This window comes from Oppia nitens, unplaced genomic scaffold (genome assembly GCF_028296485.1).
Source record: "Oppia nitens isolate AA-2021 unplaced genomic scaffold, nextdenovo-longstitch-racon4-pilon3 scaffold2_pilon_pilon_pilon, whole genome shotgun sequence".
NCBI lineage: Eukaryota > Metazoa > Arthropoda > Arachnida > Sarcoptiformes > Oppiidae > Oppia > Oppia nitens.
The window spans coordinates 6,787,082-6,814,413 of record NW_026533210.1 but is presented as its reverse complement, the minus strand read 5'-3'; the positions used below and the strand labels follow the sequence as shown (position 1 = coordinate 6,814,413).

The window sequence follows — 27,332 nt, the reverse complement described above, 5'->3', positions numbered from 1 at the left end:
TTATATACAGTGTATATAAATTAATTCACTTTTTATATATCATATTATAAATTATTCATTTACTATACATACAAAGTTTAACCAAAAAAGTAGATTATTTTCAAAAATATACTTAAGTTTTGCTTAAAATGTTAAGATTGAAACTTGAAATTTGTAAAAATGTGGAAAATTTTTTATTGGAAATATGATTTTATCAATTTATTATAAATAAATACAAAACTTAAAAAACAATTTACAATAATAATTAAATTAATGAAAATAAATTATAATCTCTCTGTCTTTAACTGTAATATAAAGTCGAAAAAATAATTCAATTATCCATTCAATCAATAGGACAATCCATAAATACGTAACGTTATGTTTGAACCGTTTATTAACCAAACAACTAAAAAAAACCATACGATTGGCGCCAATGTTTTGGACCAAACGTTTTGACAACAATTGAATTGATTGAACCAATGAATCGATAGTTTTGTTTGTTTGCAATAATTGTAAACAACATTTGAAATTGATTTTGTTATTTGATTAATGACAGACACTATGGGAAGCAAATCAGGCAAAGAAAATAATAAAGACATGGATCAGACAAGTGATGTCAACAAAAACAAAGACAAGGGCAAGACAACCAATGGTACGAAAGGGTTGAACCCGAAGATGGAGTTGAAGGCCGTGCCATTTGATCCACGATTTCCCAACCAAAACCAGACACGGTATGCAATGGATCTAATTGTGGTGATGTTGTTGTAGTGGTTATTAAATGATTGTATTTATCTTATGATGTGTTTTTCAGCAATTGTTATCAGAATTATTTGGATTATCATCGATGTCTGAAAGTCAAGAATGGCGATGAAGACTACTGTCATTGGTATAAATATGTTTACACTGAACTCTGTCCTAGAGCTTGGGTAAGGCTTAACCATCACAACCACCAAACCATACAAATTGTCAATTAATATCTGATAATATTTGATACTGTCTTTACAGACAGACAAATGGGACGATCAGCGAGAGAGTGGTATATTTGCCGGTAGGATATGACTGGACTGACTGACTGATCATTCAATTGATGGACACATACATCATATCATATGATTTTGACAATGACTAACAAATTTTATGTTTTTAAGTGAAATTTTTTTTATAATTGTTTTTTTTGATCAAAAAATTTCTTTTATCTATAAGTTTTAAGTAAAATATAATTTAAAAACAAATAGTTTATATTATAATTTTTTAAAACATTGTATTAGATTTAATAATTTAAATAATTTTGTTATTAAATATTTTAATATTACAGTAGTAGTGTTTGTGTAATAGTTTTTAAATTAGTTTTAATATATGTTTAATGTTTCTTAAAAATATGATATAAAATATTCAAAATTTATTTATTTAAAAAATATATATTAATAACGGATATATTCTCAGTTATTAAACAGGAATTAGACATAAATTTGTTTAAATAATATGATTGAAAAATACTAGTAAAATAGCAAAACTTTTGAATCAAATTTGTCTAATTTCATGAATTTATATTAATATAATATATATATATATATATATATATTGTTACTTTAAAAAAAAAAAAATGTTTTCATATTTTTATTAAATGATATTTCCTATTAAAAATGCAAAATTTTTAAAATGTTTAGAAAATATTAAATAAAATAATATTATAAGAATATGAGTATTTAAGTTTGATATTTGAAGATATTAGTAATTATTTGAATACTAGTTTTATTCCTATTTAATTTAGATTCATTAACAATTGGTTTTGTATTTTTAAATAAGTTTAGATTTAAAAAATATAATGAATAGTCTATATTTGCTAATAATTATATGTTTATTTATAAGCAATATTTCATGGTAAGTACTATATTATTATAACGGTAATTATAATTGTTAATTATTTTATGATTGTAAATAATTATAAGATTTTGATATTATTTAACCCGATCTATTAAAATACTAATTATTGTTTATATAAAATTAATTTAAAAAACCAAAGTAAGCCAGGTTGGTTTTCATCAGATGAGGTCGAAACCACTTCTACCACATCATCCTCATCATCGCCAACAACAACAACTGCCCAAACAATTGTTACAATCGGTAAATCTGTTGGACAGTCTGTTACAACAACACCAACTATAATAGTAGACGACTATAAACATACAGTAACTGACGGCTCATTGTCATCAACGCAGACAACACCGACAACTAAACCGAAAGGTTAAATAATTTATATATATTAAAAAATTAACTTGCTTATATTTTTAATTATGTACCATGTATTTATTGATTATTGATTTACTTGATTTAATTATTCTTTAAAATATTATTATTATATTATATATAGTAGATAAATATGAGAGTATTAGTACAACTGTGACACCCATTCAAAACAATTTGAATCTACCGATTGTCGACTCATTTCCCGAATTGAAGACATTTTTCAATAATGAATTCATGAGTGATATCGATCTGATTATCGGAAAACAAGTCATTAAAGCTCATAAATTTGTATTAAGTTTAAAAAGTCCAGTATTTATATCTAAAATAAAGGAAATGGACGACAATTACGCGGTTGGGTTAACCATTGATGGAGATTATAGATCTATTGAAGCATTCATTCAATTTTTATATACCGAAAGGTTTGTCATTACAGAGACCACTGAATTTGAATTAATTAAAAATGTCTATTCATTGGCCAAAGAGTATAAAATTCAAAGACTAATACATATAATTGAATTGAATATTAATCTCATACTTAATCTACAAAACTTCGATAAAGTATTTGAATTTTTATCTATAAATCAGTTGAGGACTGGTATCAGTAAATGGCGTGAATTTATCCGTAAAAATACAGATTTAATATTTAATGGTAACCTCTATCTGGTCAGCGATACCTATACTACGGAATGTATTGTCTATTCAATGGTATTGACATCACAGCAGAAGATACTAGTATTGGATAAAGTCAGACAACACGACTCCAAGTTTGATCTAAAACGTTATAAACGATTGGTTGATGTCGGCGACTGTGACATCGATGACTTGTTGAAGATGAAAGAATTGAAACTATTGACTGATAGCGAGTTTGAAGACCGACTTAAGGAACAGTCGTCAAAGTTTTGCAAAATGGAAAAACATTTGAATGATTTGAAACAATGGAAACTCGATCACGAAGTCAAGTGTATTGATCTTAACAATAGATACGACCAATTGGTGAGACAATGCACTTCTCGTCGATCATACTATCCGTCACCGTATGACAGAAGGTATACAAGACGTAGAAGTAGTAGTAATAGTAGTACTGAGTATGAGAAACCTTTGGAGAGTCCAGTGGTTGTCCAAAGTCAGCCTAATCTCGATGGAGATCCGCAATCAAGTTTAATAACCGGACCATACGTTAGGCTTAATCAAGAATATTATATTAAGAAATAGAGACTAGAATTTGATAATTGAAAGTAAAATTAATTTTATGTTTTAATAGATACTAATTAAGAGATTCACTTTTTATTATAATATATGATAATATAATCATTAATTTATAATTTACAAATAACAATACTAAATAAGATTTTTTTATTAGAAATTTAATATGATATAACTAATAGTATTTTTTGTGCTAAATTATTATGTAATAAATTCTAGTTTCAGAAAAAAAAATTAATTAATGATATTAGAGTTGAATATTGTGTTTTAATATTGTTTTTGTATATTTTTAAAAATATAAGTTACTTAAATTATGTTCAGTATCATTATAAATTAATAATCAGTAAATTATAAATTATATTTTGTTTTTCATATATAATTAATAAAATAAAACTAAAAATAATAGACTAAGTATTTCTAATCAACAAAATTTACATTTTTTAAAATTTATTAAAATTATATAAAAATAAAATTGAATTAATTGAATGTTTTATATCCACTATATTGATAATTATTATTTTTTGTTTTTATTGGCGACAAAATTTTGCGATTACTGGTTATTTTATCAAATTGTTTTGAATATGATATACATTTATTAATATATAAATTATTAATTGATTTATTATTGTTATTAAGTTCCGATTCAATCAAATATAAAAGCGTTGAATTAAGTAATGAATCCGATAGTGACTGATGTCTATCATATTTAACGATATCTCTCTTTTCTGTCAACTGATCTCTGGTATAATCTCTTAAGTTTGGTGTTATATAAACAGCTATAGCTTTGGCCTCAGTTAACATTTGATTTTTTAGCGACGAATACTTATTAGCCGATTTGGCCAACAAATAGAGTTTTACGGCCAACCGATTGTGACAATCACCGTAATATCGTCTGAAAATGTCCATCACTTGGATCCACAAATCAAAATTGTTGTCCCGATTGGCCACAAACTCGGCGATCTTCACCTGCAGTACAGTATTCAATGGCATCACATCTTTGCGCAAATTGGCCACCAATTCGCTAATTATATTGTTATCATTTTGGGCAATACTGACACCAAAATTCTGATGACCCGAACCACCGGTGCGTGCAATCAATTGCTTAGCCATCATCTCCTGAGACAACTGTTCAATCTTTTCACAAAACGATCGCAACTCTTTCTGTTCATACATTTGGACCACACATTCAGTTAAACACTATATAAAAATATATATACACAAATAAAAAAATGATTAATTAATTTAAGAAATTTTAGAGTAATTAATAATTTTAAGTAATTTGCTAATTAATTAAAAATAATTTGATATCTTGTTTATATCAGAGAAATTAATTATTAAAATTTTAATGATAATTACTTTTGATATTTTAGGTATTAACTAGTATTGTCTTAAATTTTTAAATTATTTTGTAGATAAAATTTATTTCTATCTATCTATCTAATCACTATTATCGTTAAAATTAATTGATCTAGTTAAATTTATCATATATTTGAAAGTTTTAAAAATATTAATTTTTGTTATTATTTACACAGCGTTCACAATCGCAGTCAAAATAGTAGGCACTTCTCAGTATTTTTTGTCGTTCATCGGTGGTCTCAAACTCGTCTATATAAGAGATCTTCAGATCAGTTATATCGGTGATAGGCATAGACTTAATGGCTTTGATGTACAGTTGTGTACCAATAAACATGAATGAAACCGACGGTCGGCAGGAGTGGTCAAAAATTGATGGTCTTTTGAGTTAAAACAAAAAAAATCAATAATAAATGTATTATAAATACTAGTAATAATAACCGTTAAGGTCTAATCATTTCATAATTTGGTTATTAATGATTAGTAGTTTTTTATGTGTATTATCTAACCCAAGATATATAGCTCTGCCTATGGGTTTCATAAGTGGGTCCTGAATAGCAAATGAGTTGATAAGCAATTTGCCATAAATGCTTATAATTGTCTCCATCTTCGGCAGTGTGTCACCAAAAATTAGACACAAATCATCATAAATAAGCTCAAAGTCACGCATAACTGAATAATCTTTAACTATATTGTCGTAATCTATATATTATTATTATTATGCATAAAGTAAGTTAGGAAATAGAAAAAAATTCATTTATTATTTTCTATATATCACTTGAGGGTGAGTGAGACTGTATGTCATAAAAATCATCATACGGTCCATTAAACAACTCCAGTCCCGTTTATGATTGCCGATCACTACTTCCATATCGGTGTCCGACTTTTCCAACCGTTTAATAACACGTGTAATAAGTCTAGTCATTGTCCAAAGGGGACGGTTCATCATAACGGGACACTCAAGTCTGTGGTTGTCCTGTTCTGTGGCCTCCGACTAGTAATCATAGAGTATATTAATTTACACAAACTTTTGTTAATAGATTTAATAAAAAAAAATTAATAAAAATTTGATGTTTTATGACTATTGTATAGTTTACCTGACATTTACGGCTACAATACGCCACTTTTAAGCACTTAAAACATGATATTTTGGTTTTACTAAAAATAAATTATTTTACATTAGCATATGTTTGCATTATGTATTTAGTAAATTATTGTAATAAAAATATTTTACAGATATTTTTTTTCTATTACTAATTTATGAAAATTCAATAAACAATTATAATAGTTATAAAATACTTACAGTATTTTAAAACACTGATCGCACCGGTAGTTGGCCTCCAATGAGAACAAAACAAATGCAAACGGTTTGGACGTAATAATTAGATCGCCTTTTGTTACATACATTTTATCGAGCATTATATTGATATCAGTTTTTTTCAGGAATTAATTTCACTAAATAATAATAATTATTATTATTAAATTCAACACTTTATGCAATTCAATTTTTTGTAAATGTGTTAAATAAATGAAACAAATGTCAAATAAAACTTTTTTGCATAACTTTTTAAATGTCTTTTATATTTTATTTGATCAAATATCTAGTATTATTGCGAAATTTATTTTTGAATGTTTGCCAATAGTTCTGCTAAAAAAACTAATATTCAAATATATCTATATATTTGATGATATTATATATACAGTATATATATATATATATATATATATATATAATTATATATTAGTTTTAGAGTCACTTCTCGTCAGTTAAAAAAACATATGGATTTTTATGCGCTATTTTTATTAACTCTAAATATTTTTAGTTTCAACTCCTAAATGACGACAATTTACAGTACAGTATATTGTATACCATATAATAATCATTATTATTGTTGATATAATTAAATGTGAAAATTGGATGATATCTGGGGGAATATGCAGACCCGTGATGTGATGTAAATGTTACTAAATTTATAAATTTAATGCTAGATTTAAATATATATATACACACAATGAATAACAAAAATAAAAATATATAATTAGCTAATAATCCTGGATGTCATATGATTTTGTATGTTGAAAGTGGCACCAGTATTATTATTAATAATAATAATATATTATATTATGTCTAAAATAACAATTAATTTTTGTTGTATTTAGTAGATAAATTTAATACATAATTATTAAAATAACAAAAATTCTGACATTGATGACATTTCCTACATTTATAAAAGCCAATGGCAATCTAGTTATATGTGTTACTATTATTTTATATATGATTTCATATTTGAAACAATTTTAGTTTATGAATATTGTAATCAATTACTGACAATAAGTGTAATATTGAAATATTTAATATAACAAAAATGTCACACAATTCTCTCAAAACTTAAACAAAATATTTAAAAAAAATATTATTTGATGCATTAAAGTTTAAATATCATATAAATATGTAAAAATAGATTATTACTGTATATTATATTTAACTTTATTTAGTATATTTCTATATTTAATGATAAAATGTTTTTTTTTGTATAAGTGTGTATAGATATTACTATTTGAATATTACGAAAATAAGTAATATACATCATTTTTTCTTATAAATATTAAAATTTATTTTAAAAGATATATATTATATTTAGAAAAAATTATAATCAAATTAATTTAGCATATAATCAATCTTTTATATTATAAAAAATTTATTGTCACGTATAATATCATATAATATTTTGAATAATATTGCATCAAAAATGCACTGTTGATTAATACTGTAGTTAATTTAAACTTTTTTAAAACTCATATTAATAAATTAATTAATATTGAAAAATTCAAATTAAAATTAAAATTAGTTATCCTATATATATTTAATTATTAGATGTCACTAAAAATATATTACAAATAAATTTATATATATATATTTAAAAGTTTTTGATAAATGATTATTATTTAATGAATGCTAGCATTACAATATTAATGTATTATAAAAATACATTTATTATATAAGCGCGTCTTTAAACTATTGAGCAAAAAAAAAGAAAATCAATTAAAAACTAATTATTGACTATTAAATGATTTGGTAATTATAATCGTAAAGTCTCTGAACATATAAATCTTATCATTAAAATTATTGCTTTTAATAGTTTTAGACATAACATCATAACAATGAATTTGATTTTATTTTCTTTATAAATATGACCCAAATTGTTGTTTATTCAAAATATAAATGCTATCTGAATGTTAAAAACATAGCTTATATTTAGTACATTAAATTTGTAGTCATATATAGCAATACTACTGTATTTAAAAAACTTTTAAACCAATGTCAAAGATTTCAACTTTATAATGTCTATAGACTCTATAAACTTATTTAAATTTAGTAAAACTTATTTTTTTATCAAAAAATGAATCTAATATTTTTAAATAATAGTTTTCATTGATTTATTATATATAAAATTAAGTCTAATTATTTAGCAATTTGTCAAATGTTTGATGTAAATGTTTGAATTAATTACTTTTTTATATTAAAATCTAGTCATAAAATTGCAAACAAATGTTAATGTAATATATAATATATAATTATTAAAATTATATTTGAATTTTTGAATAAACTATTTTTTAAAAATAAAAACAATGCTATTTTAGAATTGCATATTATTATCACTATTTACTAATAATTTAACTAATTACTTGAAATATAATATGTTTAAAACATTTTTTATATTATTTTTATTTAAAACCAAATATAAACAATTGTTTGTATGTGTGTGTGTGTGTGGGTTAACAAAAAAAATCAGTAGCAAAAAATGTTAATAGCATTTCAATTGTTATGTCAATTACAAGTTATTATGCTATGTGTGATACTTACTATAGTACAGGTATATTATTAATAGGTTTGTAATAATAATAATAGTAATGATAATATTAAAAAAAACAAAAGCGTTTACAACACAAAATAGTAATTAACTTGAAATCGCAAGCATTGGTACACAATATAAGTGATGAGCCGATTATCGATAGGTTTGTGTGACAGTCGAGTGCATCACTACTTAACCAATGTTTTAGAGTTAATGAATGTCTGTCTTATGTGAAGTTCATTATCAATCACAAAGTGGTTGAAAAAAAACAATAAGTTAGACAACAATCACACAAAAAAACTTTTTGATAAATTGTTTTAATTTCAAATGTATTGCCCGAAAAAAAAGTTGTCTAAAAGTTTGAATTAATGCTAACTTTGTAGATGTACTATATTATTATTAGTAGTATTATTATTATTATAACATACATAAAAATATATATATTTATTTTTTTGTAAATATATATAAATCACAAGTATAAAATTAGTTATATGTGATATTTTTATAATAATAAAATAAAATTTGTTGAAAAATGTCTATTTTTATGGAAAAAATATAAAAACCAATGTTAATACAGTGCTTAGAAATATTAGTATCCCATTGGGTTATTTAATTTATATTAAATGTAAAAATATTTTTAAAAAAAGATTTTATGAGATAAATGCTTTTGCTTAGAAAATGTTTATATTTATTGAATATACTGTATTTGACAGTAACTAATAGTCAATATAGAGAGCAATAGGAAATGTTTTAATTGTTGTCCCAATTTAAAAAAAAAATAGTTTATTATAACAAGTAGTTGTTTGACTATCTTTTTAAAAATAATATTTATATGTATCGCATATATTGAGTAAACTGTAATAAAACTACTGTATTTATGTATTAGTATTAAAAACAAAATTGTATAAATCTTTTTAATTATGTTTAAATGTTTAAAATAATATATTTATAGTTTTAAATTCAAATAAACTCTCAATTCAAATAAAAAATAGTTAATAATAATAATACTGATTGCAAACTATATTTATAAAACAAAAGGGTAATAATTGTATAATTGTTTGTAACGTTTTTTTATATATAAATATTTATAAACACTTAACGTTTTATTTTCAATTGAAAATACAGTTAACAAGAAATTGATAATTTAAAAAAACATATGAATTTATTATTAAATAAAAAATGTACATTTTTAACCAACACACACCTATGTTTTTGTAGAAATTATAAAAATCAATAAAATAATTATACAAAAACAAAAAATGTTATGAAAATTTTATATACCATTTTCTCTCTCTTTTAAATTAAGTACAGGTTTTAAAAGTACATTGATTTTTCAATTAAATTAAATTTAAAAATAAAAAATATATAATAATAATAATAATGCTACCTTACACGATTATCCATATTAATAAATGATAATAATTTGAAATTAAAACATTGTATTTGTTTTAATTACAATAATAATATAATAATTATAATCAATATAGGCGTACATGTATACTGTATTTGAAGTGCAAACAAAAAAAATACTACAGTATTATGATTAATGATATCATATAATATTATTTTGTTTCTTCAAATATTTTATTTAAGTAGTGGTCGTAAAAATAGACAGTTAGAAAAAAAAGTTCATAATTAATATTTATAAATAATTATTAGATATATATTATAGTAATTGTTTTGTAATGTTTTTAAAAATGTTAATTAATTTATTTTCTGATTCAAAACTCTCTCCATTGGTTTGAATGATGCAAACGATTGGTTGACTTTTGTTGTGCAATCAAGTAATTATCAATTGAATTGTGATTATTATTATTATTATTATTATTACTATTAGCTGCCGTTAACTTCTTCCGGATTGTATGCCTACCGGCAAACATGTCCATAGATTCGGGACAGTCGTCAATCGGGTCGAACTCGGGAATCGGTGCCCGAATCGGTCTAATACTTGGCATATCATTGCCGCCGCTGTTGTCCAACGATGACAACTGTAGCGAACTGTTAAAGTATTTTCTTAAATCCACATTTGAATTGTTTGCACAAATAGCTAACGATGTCCGCTGTCGGCCATAGTTTGGTACCCGAGCCTCGAGACCGCAATAGTATAAGTCATCTAATAGTTATTTAGAGTATCGGTAAACATAAAAAAAATCAGATAACATATAATAGAAATTACATAACAATTATATTTTCAAAAATAAAAAGTTTTAAAAAACAAACTTAATTAAGTATTAATTAATTATTGTGTTTGTTTGTTAGACATTTTGTTTGCTTAATTAATCTACTAATTTATTTGTTTGTTATTTTTGTTGTTTTGTTTTTTAGTTAATATATATATATATTATGACTTAATATTTAATTAAATTTATTTTCGTTTTTTTCTTTTTATTAAAGTTTTATAATTAAGTTCAATGTTAACCAAAATTATCTTCAAGTTTTTTTTCTCTCTGTGTGTGTGATATTAATGAGAGAGAAAAAAATCTTTGTTTCAATTTTGCTAACAATTAGCTATTGTGTCATCAAATTTATTATTATAATAATAATAGTAATATTATTTAATATATTTCTCTTTCTATTCATAACGTGTGTCTATAAAAAATATTTTCATCCCATTCCCATGAAAATTAGGTTAACATTAAAAATATAATTCCTTTTAATATTATAACTTTGTATTAAAAATATTATTAGTTCAATAAAAAGTGCAATTTTACTAAATTAGTTGAATTCAATTGAATTGAAATTATATATATATATATATATACTGTATATACTATAAGACATAATTATTTTGAAATTTGAAACAATTAGTATATACAATATGAGAGTTTTATCATTGTTACTAAATTAGCAAAATATAATAATTTTTTAGTTGCTTAATAGATTTTTATACACATTTAAACTAACATTAGCAGTAACTATGGTATAGTAGATATGTAAATGAAAATTGAAAAATAAAATAACAAAAATATGATTTATGATTATTGTATTTTTAAAAAGTTATAATGAAAACCATAAACTTCACGATTTAAAAGTCGATTATGAAAATAATTTTATTTTAAGTAAGAAAAACTAAAAATTAATTAATAAAATATTTAAAAATGTTAAATATACTGTAGTATACTGTATAACAGTACTTTTAGTATATAATTTACTATTATTGAAAATTATATGTAGAGTAAACATTTGAAAATTTAATTTTAAAGTTGAAACATTAATTATAGGTACTTTTTAAAGTGAATTTTTCAGACTTTAATACTATTAATATAAATGAGAGATGAGTTGCCATTTCTGGGACTATGACCTTAATAATAGACATCACATATAAACTTTCCTCTCTCTCTCTCTCTCTCTCTCTGTGTGTGTGTGTTTGTTTGAATTTATATTTATTAATGCTGTACTGTATATGACTAATAATTAATTTCTGATTTGTACATTAAAATTTTGCTTAATATAATTAGTGATGTGCAAAATACATGTTAATTGTCATAAATAAATAGAAGTACTCTAAATAAGATTAATATTTAAAATAATAGTCATTTAATTGTAATGTGTAATTTAAATTAAGAATAATCACATTATAAATAAGCTAATTTGTTTATTGTTTTTATATGCATTTTAAACTAACAATTGTTTGATAAATTAATAATAATAATATTTTATAAAATTATCTATCATATTGTAAATTATAGCTAATCAATTTTTAAAGTATCAAAATATTTAAACAATAATTTGCATATAATTGCAAAATTTTGAACAAATATTTATCAATATAATAGATATTGTTTTATTATGTAAATTATTATAATAATTATTTATAAAAAATAAATAAATGTCAATCAAAAATATTGAATAATAATAATAATAATAATAATCAATAGATTACATACCGAGACATCGGTTTCGGTAAATATTTGGCGAAAAGTTTTCATTTTCTGTCAAAACACGATTCAAGTGATCACGTCGTGAGGTTGGCTGCTGTTGTGCCGCTGTTGATGACGACGTCGACGATAAGGAACTGGACATTAGGCTATAGTCGGTGGTGGCACCGGTAGATCTAGATGTTGGTGTCTTATCCTGTCTGTTGAATGTACTTAAAAATTGTTGTGAATATCTTTTATTTGTCAAACAATTACTAGTATTCATGTAATTAGCTTTCGGTAGTTCTCTATCATTGACGGACTGTTCAAATATTGTAATAAATTTGGGTGTTTGTGGCACTGGTATGGGAAACTTTGTCTTCAGCATATCCAGTGCCACAATATTGATAAGCATCATCCAAATAGGCTGATCCAATACGTTAGTCTCTTGGCGTACAAAAGCCATACATGAAATACACTGGATCTCCAGTTTTCGTCTGTCAGGATATGAGTTCCTTAATTCATTGAACACATCCGTCTGGAAGGTCTTCATATCAAATAGTTTATGCGATTTATCAAACTCTATGCCAGTCATTGATGACTGACCACCTTTTCCTGTACTGACTGTCCCATTCAATCCATTTCCATTTACATATACATTGCATTTACCCACTCTTTTGATCATAATATTACCATCATCATCAATTTTTATTTTTGCTCCCTGTCCAATTCAATTAATTATATAAATTATTTTATGTTCAATCAGTTTCAATATTGTCCATTAGAAATATTATACTGTATATAGATATATGTATTTAAATAATAATTATTGAAACGACATACCGATCCAATATATTTCATGACATCTTCAGTAATTGGATCGCGTTTAGGATTTTGAAAGCCATTCAAACCGATCCGATAGCCATCAAAGCCCGTATTGGATCCATTGATGGACAGTACCTGTGCTCTGGCGTATGCTTTAGCCACCCGTCGGTTCCTTTCCATACATATTATTTTAGCCCAAATTTCATCATCAATTTGATCCCATTTTTGCAATATTTCCTGTATGTGGTCCTGAAAATTGTTTTTTATTTATTTAGTAGTCTGATGTCATATATATAAATAAATTAATATATATATATTTTAATTATTATTTAATAATTTGATAAATCAATGCCTGCACTGTAATTAAAGATAGGAAATGAAAATATATAATTTTATTTTTATTTATATTTTAATTGTCGACAGTTTAATGTTATGTAGTATTAAGTTATTAAACTAAAAGAAAATAAATTATTGTATTAATTGTACAGCTATTTAATTAATAACGAAATGTACAATAAAAATGCAATAAAAAATTAGTATTAATATTTATTGTTAGTATTATTTCAACAAATTATAATTGATATGATGATGACTGTAATTTAGATAGTTTTATTTATCAAAATACAAATAAATAAAATATTTATCTGAAATTTGCATAATTTTTTAACACTTTTTTAATGTTGTTGTTGTGTACAATTGCAATTTGATTGACATTTAAAATGCAACAATAATCTATACAATACATTGCATTGATATTTATAAAGTGTTTATTTGAAATTTATCAATTTTAAAATGATAATTTCAATTGTGTGTCAATACTGTATAAAGTATATATAATAGCCGTTCAAAAAGTACACCTTTTCTCTACCCTTATTACCTGTAATTACCATTATATAACATTTTTACATTTAATATCTATTATTATTGCAAATAATGATAATCATAACCATAATAATAATAATAATAATAATGTTAATGAATACCAATAAAACCCACTGATTTTGAAAATTGTATTATATTGTTATATTGACTTCTATTATATTGATTTTTTCATAAATTAATTTTTTTTTAAATTTTATTTGTTATTAATACTCAATAAAAATGTTTAAAATATTATACAATTATTGTGCATTATTTAAATTACTGTAACAACTAATAAAGTTTTACAATAAGATTTAATTACAAAAAAACTATTATTTTTATTAAAATATTTAGCTAAAATATTGTATATTATTTAAAATGTTATTAACTTAAAGTAAGCAAATAAGTAAAATAAGTAAATAAAAAAATTAAACAAGGTTAATTGTTAATTATATCAAATTTTCTAATTACTTTTATTACCCATGGCTTACAATAAAATTAATGCATATTTAGGCAAAAAAAATCTATTCTATAATATAATCTGAAATAATATCAGTTATCAATATATTGTATTTAAACATAATTAGTAATATACAGTATATATATATATATAACATTAATTCATATGATATATATAACAATATGCTGTGACTATCTATTGAATAATCACCAAAAAAATATATATGTTAGTCATGAATACTAATACTACCAAAAATGGGAACCTAATCTATATTAAGAGTTAACAGAAAATATGATATATTTTTTATTTAAGTAAAACTATCAGTATTTTAATAATATACTATATATATATTTATCAGTAAAATGCTACTGAATAGATAAATATCTCTTTTTAAACAAATTAAAACCAACAAATAACAAAAAATAGTTGTTAACTTTTTTTCAGTGTAAGTAACATGCAGATCAATAGATTAAATAATTTTATTTAAAAAATAATAATAATAAAAATATAAGTTATAAAATATGATAATGAATAATGTGTAAATTTATTTATATCACTAAATTAAATCTTAAATTTTACTACTTTATAGTAACTTTTTAAATTTGTTTGTTTTTTTAAATATTAATTTTAATATTTAATATTAAATAGTTGCTGTAAATACTATATATATATATAATATTATAAATTATAGTTTAACTTATAACTGCCAACAGACTATTAAAAAAATTATAATATTTATTATTATTTTTTTAATAATTACAGGTAATATAAATATAGCAAAAATAAAGACCAAAATTCAAGGTTTAATGAACAGATTGCCTGAATATGCATTTAAATGGCAACAAAACAAATATGTATTTTAATGCTAATTCACAGTACAATTAAATCACGAAATCATCTGTAAATTTTGGTTTAAATAAATTTTTTCTGGTATTTGCTTTTTTTCTCCATATATGACAAACTATTATAATAATAACATGTTTGGCACACACACACACACACACACCGTACAAATTATCATTTTATCTATAATTATATATTTTTAAATAATTATATATTTTTAAATAAATATATATTTTTAGTTAATATATTGTGTGTTTTTATTAATTATAATATAAATAACAATTGATATCCAATATATAAAGCTTTTAATTATATTGTTAATAAAATAAAATAATAATTATTATTATTTAAAATAAAATTATTCAAAAAAATAAATCGATAATTGCTAGTTTTCATTTATCAGTTAATTTTATTAAACTTTGCAATTTTTGCCAATTAAACAAAAAAAAACTAAGTTTAGTATTGTTTTTTGTTTTGTTATAATATTTTCATTTTTTATAATTAGTATAATTATATGTATTTATAGCTAAAATACAATTATCTTATTTGTAAAAACACTTACCCGAAACAGTTTGTCTTTACTAATCCAATAATTATCGTCAAACTCATAGAGATTGACATTACTATTGCCATCATTGAGTACATCGTGGGAACGGGAGATGATTTTACGTCGACTAATCATTTTATTAAAAAAAATAACAATATTTATGATGTCTTAAATTTGCACTTTTATTATTCAATATTATTATTATTATTAAATTCAATTTTTTTATTTTAAAATAAATAATGCAATCTTTTTTATTTAAAAAAAATTATTCAAATAAACATTTACAAACAAACATAAAAAAATAAAAATGATGATATTTTAATAATTATAAATAACTGTTGTTTTTATTAGTTTTATTGACCACATTAATTAAAAAATTATTTTTTTAATTTATAATTTTGCTGTTTGTTGTTTATATCGGTTAAACAAAAAAAAACTAACAAAAAACCAAAACTTATATAACAATCATATATATATATAAATAAGTTGTGATGAGTTTTCAAGTGATCACAAACAATAACAGCGAAACAACTATCTATTGACTGTAATATAATATATGTTTTATGGTTTATCCCATACATACACACACACAACAGTCAGAGCACAGGTAGACTCTCTCAAAAGCAGTTATGAATGTCTTATTATGTTTTCTAAAAGGATTGGTAAACTGAGGAAAAAAGTGGTATTACCTCATAGTTCCCTCTCATTATACGATAGTTAACAATACTTGTATATACTGTATGTATGTTTATACAGTCATATTTTGTTTAAGTGGGTTAGTGGCCGATCCTATAGTTTATTAGTGTGTGTGTGTGTAAACTGTTTTATTTAACGATACTTTATTATGATATTTGCAATACAAATCAAATTGAAAAGCAAATCCCATTTTTTATGTTATTTATATTTAATCCAATTATAATTTTTCAATGAAAATTGTTAATTTAAATTGTAATTTATTCTTCTTCTTTATTCTATTTATTTATTTAATATTATCAAAACATTTATCTATTATCAATATTATATATATATATAATTTATTTATTTATATAAAGGAGTTACTCTTTTTTATTTGTAATAGTTATAAATACTGTACAAATAAGGCTATTGACTATATAAATGAATTCGCATATATTTATTTAATTGTATTATTGATAATAAAATTAAATTTATTCACAATACAAATTTAAATTATTTATCTCAGATAAATAACTTAAAATTACAAAAAAAATAATTAAATCTTTTGTTATTATTTATAATAATTACTGATATAATACTTTCTATTATCGAAACTTTCTAATTATAACTATTGATATTAATATTTATAAGGAACTGTATGTATATATATCTCACGTAAATTTTATGATAAATATTAGTTAATTATTGAAACAACTTTAAAATAATAAACTAATTTAATTATAATAATATTATTAATTGTTTGATTTTATCTATAACTAAAAATATAAGCTATATAAAATAATTTTTAATTAACTAACTAATCTAAGTCATAATAAAAATCGTGTATTATAATATTACTATATTTGTATAGTTTTTAGTGTAAATAAATGTGAAAAAATTGAACGTTATATAATCATAGAAAATATTATTTTTAATTCACAAAACATTAGGAAACATTATTTAGTTAATCTATTGTATAAATAATGTTATAAAATATTATTAATAACAAAGTAAATACTGTAGTTATGTTCTGTAAATTGTTAAAAAAATCTAAAATTACATGTAATTTTATTGCTAAATGATCAATATTTATTCAAATTATCACAATTTACAAATAGTTAATAAAATTTATAAAAAATACAGTGAACTATGCATTTAGTAATAAAAATTGAATTATTATAAATTATAAAATAGCTTTAAAGTAATTTTAAGAGTCAAAAGTTGCAAATATTTAAATAAACCTAATTTTTTGAGTTTATGTTGGATAATATTTTAAAATTCGTTATATTATATATATGATGAAAAAAAATAAAGGTTGTTAATATGTAAAATACAGTATACATAAATAAGTTTTTATAAAACCTATTATATATATATTAATATAATATTCTAGAATTGTTAAATTGAAATAAAATTTATAGAAGTTAGTCTACAGTATTACAACACAATATATACATTAATAAAATAATTAATTTTATGGATAATAAAAGTATTTAAAAATATGATAACTAATGTTTGAAAATATTTTAATAGTGATACTACTGATAAATAAAAAATGATATCATTATTGATGTCATTATATAACTAGAGAGAGAGAGAGAGAGAGAGAGAGAGAGAGAGAGAGAGAGAGAGAGAGAGAGAGAGAGAAYCATCAGTCAGTCACTCATAAAATTAATACTGTATTTAAAATATTTTTGACTTTCACCTAACTTTTTCATAAATGTTAATAACTTTAGTAGTGATTAAAGTGATTTTTTGCTGTCATAAATACATTAAATATATTAGTCATATACCTATACATAGAGTACTTATTGCATTGTATTTAACAATAACTCGTTATTTGGAGACTATTTTTTCTTAGATATACTCTTAAAAGTGATTTATTGTAAATTTGTTACTTTATTTGTAAACTAATTTTGTTTGACAATCAAAATGAGTCAAACAATTGATCAATTGATTAATAAATTAAAATTATTGGACGTCGAAGAAAAACATGTGAAAGATATTAAGAATAATTTGCTGATGAAAATCAAAGAAATGGACAAACAATTGGATCAAATCTCTTATAAGAGATCGTTGACAATGAAAGAGTTGGAACTAATCTACAGAAGTGAGTATTCAAGTGATAGTGAATTTCAGTCACTTTGCAGTGATTATAGTATGGATCTCAAGAGTTCAGACATCGATAGCAATGATAATCCGCATAAAAGAAAGTTCAGAAGTGATTCAATCAGTGACTTAAAGACAAAAAAAATCTAAGAATGTGTCTTCACTTATAAATAGTGTCGAAGATATCAATAATTTTAATCAACAAATGGTCAACAAATGTATTGATGAGATGGCAACTAAAGTGATCCATGAAATAACGGAAACTAATATGAAACTAATGAAGGAATTAGAGAAACTGTTGGTCGATCCAGAAGTCGAGTCAATTGTCAAAGATGTGGAGGAGAAAGAGTTGCCTAATATTAAAATGAGTTGTTTTACGCAAACGACACCATCGCTGACCACATTATGTCAGTCGTCGGACTCAACAGAAAAAGTCGAAATTACATCCAAAGACTTCAAACAGATTATGTGTTTCTTTGAGAAGAAAATTAAAGAGTGAGTCTATTGAACAATAAAATCAGTGTCAAAATTGTGATGTTTTTAATAACTTAGTTATAAATGTCTGATTTTTTTATTGATATGAGAAAAGCTAAGGTTTTTGAATAATTGTTTAGTTTTTTAAATTTTATGTTTTTCTATTAATAAAGTCTATTAATTTTATTTAAACAATATTATAATAAAATTTTGTGTTATTGTAATTTGCATTCAATTTAAGGCTGTATAATTAAAAAAAATATATATATACTAAAGTTTACTAAAAAATAATTTATTGTCTATTTTTATTTTTTAGACAATCAATTTCTAGTCAAATATCTTAAGTAAAATTAGTTTTTCCTACAATTAAATATATAATATATATACTAAAACAAATAGTGTATTGTATTAAAATTAGATGCATGTGCTTTAAATACAAAATGTTAAATTAAACCTAATTTTTGAAAAACAACTAAATTAATAAAATGTGTGTTCAATAAAAATTTATGTGTTAAACAATAAATCTTGAAACCCAAATATAAAACAACTAATAAATTTTAGTTTAGTTTGTATTTTTTTATTACAAACTAAGTTTATATAACAACATATTTTTATGTTCAAAACAAAATTTTTTTTATAAAATTTTTTTCACTAATATATTATTCAATATTAACACTTTTAAAAAATTAAACATTAATTTTTAGACAATTTTAACACATATTTTTAATTATTGATTGCACGTTTTTAAAAGAAATAATTTTTTCCAAATTGCATTTAATTATAGTACAAAAAAAATATCTAAATATTTATATTACTAATTTTATAAGTAAAATATTTTAATATGTTTTGTAATTTACATGTTTACATTTTAAAAAAATTATTGTTTAATTTGTTAAAAGTAAAAATCTTATAAAAATAAGTGTTAATTAATTCATATACGTTACAAAAATTAATTACAATTTTTTAATTACTAAAAATATAGAATTAATTATAATTTTTGTATTAATTTATTATTATATATAAATTTAGATCTATATGTTTGATATATTGTGTTTATTGTGTATTATGTTTCATAGTTTATGTTTTATTATACAATATTATGATGATTACTATGAACTAAATGTTTGATATTAACTATATAAACACTCCTTAATTTGTATGTTTTACACTTTTAAAAATAAAAAAATATATATGATATATATATATATATAGTCATAAATTGCAGTTTTATAATAAATTTATTGTATAATTGAATATTAAAATTGTTATTTATAGATGTTTAATATATATATATATATATAACTGTATATATATTGAATAAAATTTTGATTTAAAATTTCTTTATTTTATTTCAATTTATTATTAATCAAATATCTATTATATACTTTATATACTTATTTTGCATTAAATTTAAATTATAAGTTGATTATTGAATCTAAATCTTATTATTAATAATAAATATAAATTTTAAATTATAAAAATTTTGACACTCATTTTAAATCATATTATATAAGGCTTTTATTGTTTGTGAAAGTTATAACTTATAACTAATTATTAGTTTTCAATAGTCAATTAATATAATTTGCATCAAAACTGACAGTCAAATAAGTTAAATATAATACATTTTTATAAAAAAAAATTTCATAATATAAATTTGTGAATTGTAGTTAATGACCCAAATATAAATAATATTGAAAATATAACAATTATCAGTGTCATTTTATAAATTCAATGAACTTTTATATTATATATCAATATAAGTTTATATTCAAATATTATATATATATTCAAATAACTATTTGATAAATATTTAATAATAATATATATTTTGAATAAATATAACAATAATAACTACTATTTTATTTGCATTAATATTACATTACATTAATATATCAATATATAGCTTACTGTATATGCGCAATTGTTTAAACTTTCACATTTAATAAATATAAATTTTAATAAATTAGTGAACATATGCTCATTAATTATTTATAATTATAATTTTTTTATAATTTAACTTATTTCTAAAAATGCATAAATGAATAATTTTAATTTGTTTGTATTTTTAATATTAGCTATAATACAGTAGTGACTGTATTATGACAATAATTATATTTTATTTATTATAAATTTTTGCAAAATACTATATATTATTGCTATCTTTAATAGGAATAATTAATTTAATAGAAAATTTGCATTTGATATCTAAAAGAAAACTAAGAAAAAGATAATTAACATAAAAGTATGTTTTTCTTATTATTATAATTAAAAATTCATAAAATTATTTTATTTCTATTATTTTATATAATATTTTACTATAATTGTAGTACAAAAACAAATAAATATTATAAAAAATAAGTTAGTTATTTTACCTATACTTGAGACAGTTTTAGACATACTTTTAATGACAATCAGATTATAATTAACAAAAAATTTATTTTAATGTTATTAATATTAAAAAAAAAGTTAATAATGAAATTAACGAAAATCGTAAACTTTATGAAAAATGTGCGAAAATTTGAAAAAATAGAGATAAGTAATGAACAAAAATTGCCGCAAATGATAGCCATTGAAAGTATTGAAATACTTTTTGATACACAAACACTATTCAATCCGGACGGCCAACAAAATCGTCAAAAATGTATTAATCATATGTTGTTGTGTTTGTTTCATATGATGCGCTACCTGTGCTACATATTAATGAATGCCTACGGTTTGCCAGCTCAGGACTGTTGGCTGGATTTGTTGCAAAAGTTTGGCGGACTCGGAGTCTTTATGGACATATGTGCCTTCACCGTATCGGTGTTCAGCACCGGTACGTGTCTGATATTTCTAATGTCAACAAATCCAAGACATTTTTGTTGGCTAAACATATTTAAAACCCTAAAAGGTGTGAAACCTATGAATGAATTACAGATATATAATAAAAAATATGTTAAAAAATTTGTCATTTATTCGGTTATTGTTCACTATTCAACAGTTACAGCTTATGAGATATTAAAATATGGATATATATTGATTGCATTAGTTTTATTAGTTTATAGATATGATTTTGAAAATATGCTTAAATATGGACTAATGTCGGCTTTGATTTTTCATTATTGGTTCAAAAATTGTTGTTTTCAATTCTACATACTTTTAGGATATTTTCTAATAGTATGTCTGTATTGTATTATATGGATTAAATCCTTAAACTATAATACCTGTAATTTATTGAGATTTAAATTTTTCAACAATAAATATCAAATTAAACATTTGTATACAAGCTATACAAATGCTATAAATACAATATATATGTTAAATGTGTTTTGGCATAAAATCTATTTTATATTTATCTATACATCGGTACCGTTACAGTTGTTTTTATTGAATCAGTTAGTTTTTGAACAGTTAAACTATACGAGAAGTATTACAACAATAACATTGATAATTGTGATGATATGTGTGCTTATGTTGAATATTATCCCATCCCATGTGTATAGCTGTGCAATAGTTTCGGGCAAAACATTACGCAAACTATATCACAGAATATTACTAATGAATGATTTAAAAGCAAAATTAAAAGTAAGTATTATATGTAATGATTTGCATAATATTTATACTATTATTTTGTTTACTAATACTATGGACACAATTAAAAGCTATTATCAGTAATAGAGAGATTGTGTAGTAGAGACCATATCATAGGGTTTACGTGTGGCAATCAATTTTATATGACACCCTTTAATACATTTAGGGTAGGAATTTAATTTTTGTTTGTTTTTTTATAAAAATAATTTCAATAATATAACAAATATTCTAATAATTAAATAATTGTTTTGTAATTTTATAGATATATGTATTATCGTGTCGTTTCTTTCTATTGATACACAAATTTTCAACTACTGCTGAAAGACAATTATATTGATTATTAAAATATATATTTTTTTAAAATTTTTGAGTTTAATTTTTGTTCACACAATTATTATAAATAAAAACTTATGTATTAATATTTACTAGTTATTACAATTTTAAAATTAAATCACAATTGAAGCTTGGAAATATTTATTTAATTAATTATACATTATATTTTATATATAATTGTACATGATATAAATTATATCAATATTTATTATGCTTTATTTGTAAATTATATTATTATATATTTTTAAATTAAATTAATAACTAAAGATATTTAATACCGCTATGTGTAGTATTAGAATATTATTATTTAATTAAAATGTTTAATTGAATTACATTTATAAAATCATAATATTAAAAAACAACATAATCAAACATTATATGGTGTTATTATTAAACTAAATAAACATGTCAACTTATTTATTAATCTATAATTTATTTACACTAATTTTAATACTAGTCGTTAGCCATATACAATTGTTGCACGTGTTAGCACGTGATTGTGTTAATTTTGATGACAGTGCCATTTAGTACTATCAAAGAAGTTTATATAGAAATTGCAAAAAATAAATAAATAATAATTATAGTTTATTATAATTATTAAATTATATGTATAAATATTATGTAAAACTATTGTTTTTAATTACATTACACACATAAGTCAAATAGACTACGGTTTCATTAGTTTTATTAATTAAAGACAATAAAAACCAAATGTACAGTATATGGATGACATGTAAGTGTGATACCAGTGACTGACTAGAATAACCCATTATTTATATATCATATATACTGTATATACTCTTTTAGTATGGAATCAGGCGATCAATTCAAGCACACATACCTATCGGATGGTCGCAGTCGACTTCGAGACAGTGGTAACAGCAGTTTGATGACATATTTATTGGTCACCGATAATGATAAATATATTGTTATCTATTTGTGCAAATCATTCAATGGTGATAACTCTAAAGGTGTTTCAATAATTAATTAAATTTTTTTTTGGTTTTTTGTTAAAATACAATATATCCAACAATTATCTTTTGATAGTTAACTTAACACTAGAACTCTATACAATTTATATATCTGACCTGGGTACTAGAGTCAAGGATATTGAGGAACTGGACAAATGGGTTGGTTCGCAGATGACAAAGAGGCTACACTTTTATGATATTAAACAAAACGGTTGCAAATGAAAGGCACAATTTTTTAGGTATATTTAAAAATTACAATTTAATTTTTTTTAAATAAATATATTTTGTTGTTGTTGTGATTAAAGCAATGATCCTCGCATTTGATAGTAGTTATAGATTTTACTAAGAGGACCTGATTAGTGTTGAAACTAAAAAAGTATAGTAAAATTTTACACCAAAAATAATTAAATGAGATAACATTTTTCAATATATGGTGTCGTAATTTACAAGTAATTGGATACAAAAGTCAGTGTCACATAATATTACACAACTCGTGTATATGAGATTTACTGGACTATTGTTGGATAATAACTGGTCATTCCTCAAGTGTCACTATTAGTAAGATTTTTACTATTATAAAATAAATCATTTATGAAAGTAAGACATCAAAGTTAGAGAACACCCGAACCACTGTCCGAAAGTTTAACACTGTCCTCAAGTGCTACGACTATTAACTATATTTTGACAGAAAATATGCCATTAGATTTACAATACCAGTTCAATCGTATAAACAGTATAAACTTAATCACAAAAAATATATAATAATAATAATTTAATTAATAAAGTTTGTCTTCAAGTTTGTAATTTGTTTTCTTTAATTGATTATCTTATGATAAGCCTATCTAGAAGTGCTGGTCAAAGCCAATGGTGGCCAATACGACTAATGTCGTCGATATACGACATACTATTGACCCAAATTCGGCCAAATGCTCGTCAAGTGGTCGAAGACTTGATAATTGATCTGAAATTTAAAGAAGAAGACGAAACACATTTTGGTTCAAAAATCTTATGTTTTCTTTAGTGAAAACGATTTTCTAACCATTGACTTTGAAAAGGTATTTCATTTTTTTTAAATAAAAAAAATTAATTTTGAAAACATTATGATTGTATAGTAGATATAAATTTATGTAAATAATAATAATATAATAAATAATTAAATCAACTAATCATTATAAAAAAAATTAGTCGCATAATCTAATAAATTATTTGTATATTATTTATAGTATTATTATCAAATATGTATGATCTACGCTATTCAATTGATCATGGTAAATTATTTGACATACAGGGATCATACAAAGTTGGAAATACATTGTGATCGTTTTCAATGTAAGCACCAGTTTAAAATTGATTTTACCATTAAAAGTATACAATTTATGATAACTTATTTACATTAAAAAACAAAGTAAAGGCAATGATCTCATTAGAAATATAACTGATTTTCATGTGTTTAACTCTAATCGCATATTTCGTGTATTAAACAATCGTTACGCCGAAGTCTCCCATCTATATGTCGACGACAATTGCATTGTAACCCATGAATACAGACACAGCAGTAATTAAAGTCATCCTAATAGGTCTGAACCGAGATATAAAAGAAAAAGTGATAAAAAAATTTTGTATTAATAGTAGTAATAGAAGTGATAGGGATAGAGATGATAGAGATTGAACTGATAAGGATAATAGTGATAGAGTTAGAAGTGATAGGAATAGTAGTAATATGAATGGGAGTCATAGAGATTGGACTAATAAAGATAGATTTGATAGATATAGGAGTATTAGTGATAGAAATATGAAAGATAGAGATAGTAAAGATAAAACTGATAGAAATGGGACTGATAGGGATAGAAGTGATAGATACAGAAATGATAGAGATATGTCTGATATGGATAGGAATGGTAGGGATAGTAGTGATAGATATAGAAATGATAGAAATAGAAGTTATAAAGATATAGATATAAGTGATAGAAATAATAATGAAAGAAAAAAGAGTGATAAAGACAGAAATGGTAGACATAGGAACAGTAGGGATAATACTGTTAGGGATAGAAGTGATAGGCATAGAAATGATAGGAATAATAATGTCTTAAGTAATATGTCTTAAAGAAACAAATGACAAAAAATAATAAAAGTGTTAGTATTGCAAATCATAACAAAATTGAATGGACTGTAAAAACTGAAATATATGACCAATCAGATGATGATAAGTCTATTTAAAATATATACTGTATATATATTTAATTTCCATATAAACAGATCCATAAATGTAAAATAAAATATAATTTTTTATATGAGTTAAATTTACAGTATCTAATCCATAAAAAAATATTAAACAAAATTTTATACATTTATAGAAGCCCTGAGAGTTTATTGTCGCCAATCGACACCAAATGCAACCAATAATTTATATAAAGAAATAATTTTTAAAAAATAAAACAATCGACTTTAGATAAATTATCACATTTGGTGACAAAACTTAAGATTCATTCGGTATAATGTAAAATAAATACTTATTCAATCTAAACAATTGACTATAATTCAAAAAATTAATTATCTATTAATATTTATATACTGGTATATATAAAGTTATATATAAGTTATGTATACTGTATAATGTATTTATATTAATTTCTAATAAGTTATAATAGTTTTAATTATTAATCATTAGTTGAGATAATTTTTTTATATACAAATGTATAAAAAATGAATTTATTATCTTTTAGAATATGATAAACATTGTTATATTATTATATAATATTTATATATTAAATATAAATGTGATAAAAATAACAAATTTTTCTTAATTAATAAAAATTATATGTATAATGAATGGACATAATTAATGTTATTTATAAGTACAATTATTATTAATAATAGTAATTAAAAAAGATAATGTTAACATGTTGACAAAAAAATTATTTTTGAAAAAATTAACCCTGTACATTTTTTTAGTTATATCAGCACAAAATTAATTAATTATTTTTTTCACAATGTGTTTAATATTTTAAAAAATTATTATTTTTTCTTGGGTTTCAATGCTGAGGATGGGATACGAAATTTTCGTACTTTATTACCATCTATTATCAGTCGATCTGTATTTATAGGATAAAAAATTAAATATTATTTATAGGAATTAATTAATTTAAATAATAATAAATTTTGAATTATAAA

The 27,332-nt window shown here is 22.2% G+C and overlaps 3 protein-coding genes across 4 annotated transcripts; 1 reads left to right on the top strand and 2 right to left on the bottom strand.

Moving 5' to 3' along the window:
- Nucleotides 1-317: 317 nt before the first annotated feature.
- LOC128956172 (cytochrome c oxidase subunit 6B1-like) lies at nt 318-1,122 on the top strand. 2 transcript variants are annotated; one of them, XM_054301856.1, is made up of 4 exons: nt 318-474; nt 536-710; nt 791-905; nt 985-1,122. In XM_054301856.1, exons 2-4 carry the CDS (start codon nt 541-543, stop codon nt 1,036-1,038), a joined length of 339 nt encoding a protein of 112 aa, XP_054157831.1. In that variant the 5' UTR covers nt 318-474; nt 536-540; the 3' UTR covers nt 1,039-1,122. The 2 variants fall into 2 exon arrangements, with proteins under 2 accessions (XP_054157831.1, XP_054157830.1); XM_054301855.1 differs by having other exon boundaries at nt 318-710.
- A 2,946-nt stretch (nt 1,123-4,068) lies between these two features.
- LOC128955947 (histone-lysine N-methyltransferase SMYD3-like) lies at nt 4,069-6,215 on the bottom strand (the record flags this gene model as incomplete). Its single annotated transcript, XM_054301627.1, has 6 exons — nt 6,086-6,215; nt 5,880-5,940; nt 5,602-5,776; nt 5,292-5,484; nt 4,958-5,162; nt 4,069-4,626 (listed from the first exon to the last, which is right to left on the bottom strand). Coding segments are annotated over exons 1-6 (1,308 nt in total), but the record flags the coding sequence as incomplete, so codon positions are not given.
- Nucleotides 6,216-7,793: 1,578 nt separating this feature from the next.
- LOC128955946 (uncharacterized) lies at nt 7,794-16,164 on the bottom strand. Its single transcript, XM_054301626.1, has 5 exons — nt 16,045-16,164; nt 13,337-13,567; nt 12,524-13,214; nt 10,507-10,749; nt 7,794-7,798 (listed from the first exon to the last, which is right to left on the bottom strand). Exons 1-5 carry the CDS (start codon nt 16,162-16,164, stop codon nt 7,794-7,796), a joined length of 1,290 nt encoding a protein of 429 aa, XP_054157601.1.
- Between the last annotated feature and the right edge of the window lie 11,168 nt (nt 16,165-27,332).